We start from the raw sequence: 6,607 nt of genomic DNA on the forward strand, positions 1-6,607 counted from the left end.
GGGGGGGGGGTAAATAAAGGTAAATCCTAAAATATAAAATACTTACCCACACTAACACCTATACTCACACATACAATTATATTTACACTTACACATACACCAATACTTAAGCATACATTTACACCTATACCTACACCCACACTAACATCTACTCTCACACCTTCATTTTCACCTGTATTTAAACATACATTTTCAACTGTACTAAAACATACATTTTCACCTGTACTTAAACATAAATTTTCACCTGTACTTAAACATACATTTTCACCTGTACATAAACATACATTTTCAACTGTACTTAAACATACATTTTCACCTGTACTTAAACATACATTTTCAACTGTACTTAAACATAAATTTTCACTTGAACTTAAACATACATTAAGACCTCATACCTACACTTAATACACCAACATTTACACCAGCATTTACACTTACATTTACACTTATACATGCACATACATTTACACCTATACTTACACCCACACTAACACTCACATTTACACCTATACTCACACCCACACTAACACCCATATTTACACCTATACTTACACATACATTTTCACCTATACTTACACATGCATTTACACCTACACTCACACATACATTTACACTTAAACTTACCCACACTAACACCTATACTCACACATACATTTATATCTGCAACACTTACACATACATTTTCAACTATACTTAAGCATACATTTACATCTATACTTACTCCCACATTTACACCTATACTTACACATACATTTACACCAACACTCACAGATACATTTACACTTAAACTTACCCACTATAACACCTATACTCACACATATATTTATATCTACACTTACACATACATCTCACCTATACTTACACCAACATTTATACCTAAACTTACATCTACATGAACACCTATACCTACACATACATTTACACATATACTTACACCTATATCTTCACCTATACTTACAACTATATTTATACCTTAACTTCAACCTACACTTACACCCACACTTATGCCATTACTTACACCTACACTGACACCCACACTAACACCTACATTTACACCTACACTCACACCTACACTCACACCTTCATTTACACCTACATTTACACCTACACTCATACCTACACTCACACCTACATTTACACCTACACTCATACCTACATTTACACCTACATTTACACCTACACTCATACCTACATTCACACCTACATTTACACCTACACTCACACCTACACTCATATCTACACTCACACCTACACTCACACCTACACTCATACCTACACTCATATCTACACTCACACCTACACTCATACCTACACTCATACCTACACTCACACCTACATTTACACCTACATTTACACCTACACTCATACCTACACTCATACCTACATTTACACCTACATTTACACCTACATTCACACCTTCATTTACACCTACACTCACACCTACACTCATACCTATACTTACACCAGCACTCACACCTACATTTACACCTACACTCACACCTATACTCATACCTATACTTACACCAGCACTCACACCTACATTTACACCTACAATCACACCTGCATTTACACCTACACTAACACCTACACTCATACCTACACTCATATATACACTCACACCTACACTCATACCTACACTCACATATTCACTCACACCTACACTCATACCTACATTTACACCTACACTCATACCTATATTTCCACCTACACTCATACCTACACTCATATATACACTCACACCTACACTCATACCTACACTCACATATACACTCACACCTACATTTCCACCTACACTCATACCTACATTTCCACCTACACTCACACCTACACTCATACCTACATTTACACTTATACCTATACTTCCACCAGCACTCACACCTACACTGACACCCACACTAACACCTACATTTACACCTACACTCACACTTACATTTACACCTACGCTCACACCTTCATTTACACCTACATTTACACCTACACTCACACCTACACTCATACCTACTCTCACACCTTCATTTACACCTACACTCACACCTACACTCATACCTATACTTACACCAGCACTCACACCTACACTAACACCTACATTTACACTTATGCTTACACATACATTTGCACCTTTTCTTACACATACTTACATCTAGTATACTTACACCTAACAAACTTACAACTATACTTCCTCATTTATTTGAACATTATGACTCATAAGTCTGATAAGATATGCATGTATCAGTCTTTCGATACTAAAAAGGGATGAAAGATGTTATATTTAGAAATATGTGGTCGTTAAGATTGCTTAGTTGTCATTTTTTTTAACATTACATCATATTGATTGAAAGTCTGATAAAGTGCTTCCCGCACCTAACACCTTGTGGTTGATATGTGACACTCCTGTCTGATGGCGTTAAATTACAAGTCAAAGACCACAGCAGTTTTCAGGGGCTAGTGCTAGTGATTGATGGGGATAAGAGAGGTAATGACTGCAGTCATCATTTTATTGACTCGCTGTGAAGGTTAAAAAGGAAATAACAGTTTGTCTGAAGATGCATCTATTGACTTCATCATGTCTTGTAAATGTTTAAAGCTCAAATCTAGGTGATTGATCAAGATTATGTCTAGATCAGATCAATTCAGATTTCTTAAGTGTCCTTACTCTTAAGCAGTTTAGGGACTGAAAGAAAAAGTGATATTTTATTTAAGGAAAACAGATGTGTTGTTAAGATTTGAAAACTACTCAATTTTTAGCACACCTGGCCCTAAGAGCCATGTGAGCTTATGCCGTACTGCGGCGTCTGTCGTCCGGCGTCCGGCCGTCAACTTTTCCTTTTAAACAACTTCTTCTGAAGAACTGGAGGACCTAGGGTCATGATATTTGGCCAGTAGGTACCTGAGATGGAGTGCTATAAAGTTTCCTCATTAAAATGACCTTGACCTACTTTTAAGGTCACAGGGGTCAAATATGTTCAGAAAATCAAACAACAATATCTTAAGAACCATTTGGACTAGAGTCATGATACTTAGTAATGTTATGAAGACCAGCAGTGCAAATATTTTTCTTTATTACAGTAATGAGGTCAAAGGTCAACTTTAAGTGATATTAGGGGGTCAAACGTTAACATGGGTTAAAAGCTTTAACAATCTTCTTATCAAGTTCCATAAGGACCAGGGTCATGATATTTGGCCAGTTGGTACCTTGGATGAAGTGCTATTAAGTTTCCTCATTAAAATGACCTTGGCCTACTTTTAAGGTCACAGGGGTCAAATATGTTCAAAAAATCAAACAACAATATCTTAAGAACCATTTGGACTAGAGTCATGATACTTAGTAATGTTATGAAGACCAGCAGTGCAAATATTTTTCTGTTTTAAGTAATGAGGTCAAAGGTCAACTTTAAGTGCTAGTCAGGGGTCAAATGTCAACGTGGGTTAAAAGCTTTAAAATTACAATTTCTCACTCAAATTTCAAACAACAATATCTTAAGAAGCGTTTAAGAGAGTTAAAATGTCTTGTGTTCTAGTTACCAAATTTTGTTTGAAGTTACCTATATGTCAGTTTCATGTAACTGGGCCTCTTGTTGATAACTGTATTGTCATCTTGCAATGCTTTAAGCAACCAAACCCAGTGCTTAGAAAAAGCATATTGCCTTGCTTTGAGCAACCAATCTCAGTGCTAAAAAAGAGCACATTAACAACGGTCTTCATTTTGTATGAATCCAAAATGCAGAATTGTTCAGTTTGCTAAAAGAATTAATTCAATAGAAGAAATAACCATGAAAATAGGGTGTATCAGCAACTATAAACCAAGGTAAAACAGGGTGTATCAGCAACTATAAACCAAGGTTAAACAGGGTGTATCAGCAACTATAAACCAAGGTTAAACAGGATGTATCAGCAACTATAAACCAAGGTAAAACAGGGTGTATCAGCCACTATAAACCAAGGTAAACAAGGTGTATCAGCCACTATAAACCAAGGTTAAACAGGGTGTATCAGCAACTATAAACCAAGGTTAAACAGGGTGTATCAGCCACTATAAACCAAGGTAAACAAGGTGTATCAGCCACTATAAACCAAGGTTAAACAGGGTGTATCAGCAACTATAAACCAAGGGTTAAACAGGGTGTATCAGCAACTATAAACCAAGGTTAAACAGGGTGTATCAGCAACTATAAACCATGGTAAAACAGTATGTATCAGCAACTATAAACCAAGGTAAAACAGGGTGTATCAGCAACTATATCCCCAAGATTAAACAGTATGTATCAGCAACTACAAACCGAGGTTAAACAGTATGTATCAGCAACTATAAACCAATGTTAAACAGGGTGTATCGGCAACTATAAACCAAGGTTAAACAGGGTGTATCAGCAAATATAAACCAAGGTTAAACAGGGTGGAACAGCAACTATAAACCAAGGTTAAACAGGGTGTATCAGCAACTATAAACCAAGGTTTACGTGTTTTAGCTCACTAGGTGGGCTTTACGAGTTTGATAACTGATTTGTACTTAGTATAGATTCGTATGCCTATGCAGAGTTACTGGATCTACAGCCCCTGCCAATCACAGCCTACAACGACCCCCAAATAGAGGCGCTGTACAAGTACACACACTTCAACCCAATCCAGACCCAAATCTTCCATGTTCTGTACCACACCGACTGTAATGTCCTCCTCGGGGCGCCTACTGGCTCTGGTAAAACAGTCGCTGCAGAAATGGCCATATTCAGGGTGTTCAAGGAATACCCAAAAGCAAAGGTACATGTAAACTTATAAAGACATCTTCAGAGAATTTTCTGGGAAAACCCAAATGTGTAATATGAACTTCATTATGTAAATATAATAGATTCAAAAGTGTAAAATATCATGTCTTGGTCATTGTCAGAATGCTATTTCCAGTTGACGGTAATGTATTGATGACTGCTGGGTAACATATGATATTATAATCCTGTTTGTACAACTACAGGGCTATTGCAATATGAACCTCTTTCGTGTTAAAATTTCAATGTGCTCAAGATATCACCACTTTTAAGAGACCACTTGTTATTACAAGTGGTCTTAATATATTATTTTTGTAGATACCACTTTTAAAACTCCCAATTGCTATTATTTCATTGTTACAGAACCTGTAGTAAGAGACCACTTGTAATAGTGTACTACTTTGTAAAGTTCCTGAGTTTGTTCTCTGAATACAAGTTTGAACTAAGAACCATGTTATATTCTCTTTGAAACTCCTGATTTGGAATGTATTATGAACAGGTTGCCAACCGATGTACCTTTTTGAGTCGTCGGGGATGTTTTGTGATTTTGACTTCTGACCAAGATTTCTCATGAAGGAACCATTCTTTGCTTCTTTCATGTTGTCCTGACACCATAGTTGCAGAGAAAAGACTGATTATTTATAATATAATGAATATTTATCATGACAGGCAGTGTACATTGCACCACTGAAAGCGTTGGTGCGAGAGAGAATGGAGGACTGGAAAGTCCGCATTCAACAGAAGCTTGGCAAAAAGTAAGTACTGGGCAACACCTTATGTCAAACAAGCTAGTCCTTAACTCCTTAAAAAACAAACTGTATAGACACTATGCTGTAGGTTAGATTATTTATGTGGAACATTAATAGAATCATATTAGCATACTATTAATTGATGGTTTCTGTCATGGACTTTGTATCGGTTCTGAATCTTTGCCATTGATACACAAAGATGGACATGAGTTATTTGTAGGTATTTTGACTCCTATCTCCTGACTTTTATCACCGTAAGGGTGATGGAGTGGACTGCTATTTCCAGGCAGGAGTTGTTTCAACTTCTTCAGTGATGCATTACACTGTATCTTTGTAACTGATTCCCATCTCCTAAAGGTTGGTGAAAGTGACTTCAGACATGAGTTGTTAGGTGATACATTTTACTTATGATTCACCTCGGACCCCTACAGGGTGGTGGAGCTGACCGGTGATGTGACCCCAGATATGAGGGCGGTGGCTAATGCTGACCTTATTGTGACCACGCCTGAGAAGTGGGATGGGGTCAGTCGGAGCTGGCAGACCAGAAACTATGTGAAAGCTGTCGCTGTACTGATCATTGATGAGATCCACCTGCTGGGTAAGTCCTCACTTATTGTTATAGTGAATTTATTCTACAACCAAGTTTCAATAGAATATTTCTTGCATACTTCGATGTGTGTTTTTGTATTTGTTGCTTGCTGAAAGTTTTCGTCAGTCTTCTTGAAAAGTTTGCCTGGCTCAGCCTGGAATGTTCTGTTAAATTTCTGTGGAATAAGATTCAAAGCATTTGAGACAAAATGTAATACTGTTTTCTTTCTTTTTTTGCTTTCATAAATAAAATTCATATTATAAGGAAGGGTTTGAACTGATTATCAGTGTGATGGTTGTGCTATGATTTTCAGGGGATGAGAGAGGGCCGGTGCTAGAAGTGATAGTCTCGCGTACTAACTTTATCTCATCACATACCTCCAAGCCTGTACGAGTCGTAGGCCTGTCAACAGCACTGGCCAACGCCAGGGACCTGGCCGATTGGCTGGGTATCAAACAGGTAAGCTGAAGGGGACAGAAGAGGTAGCAAACCTCTTCTGGGGGGGGGGGGGG

At 37.6% G+C, this 6,607-nt stretch overlaps 1 protein-coding gene across 1 annotated transcript in view; it reads left to right on the top strand.

Annotated features, from left to right (window-relative positions):
* Positions 1-6,607, top strand: part of LOC110456442 (activating signal cointegrator 1 complex subunit 3-like) — a 356,696-nt gene that overhangs the window by 18,377 nt on the left and 331,712 nt on the right. Inside the window, exons 26-29 of the mRNA XM_021507214.1 lie at positions 4,535-4,755; positions 5,427-5,512; positions 5,938-6,104; positions 6,409-6,554. Of these exons, the coding sequence (XP_021362889.1) occupies positions 4,535-4,755; positions 5,427-5,512; positions 5,938-6,104; positions 6,409-6,554 (620 nt within the window). The remainder of the gene's footprint in view (positions 1-4,534; positions 4,756-5,426; positions 5,513-5,937; positions 6,105-6,408; positions 6,555-6,607) is intronic.

The sequence above is a fragment of the Mizuhopecten yessoensis genome, unplaced genomic scaffold (assembly GCF_002113885.1).
Source record: "Mizuhopecten yessoensis strain PY_sf001 unplaced genomic scaffold, ASM211388v2 scaffold8745, whole genome shotgun sequence".
NCBI classification, from domain to species: domain Eukaryota; kingdom Metazoa; phylum Mollusca; class Bivalvia; order Pectinida; family Pectinidae; genus Mizuhopecten; species Mizuhopecten yessoensis.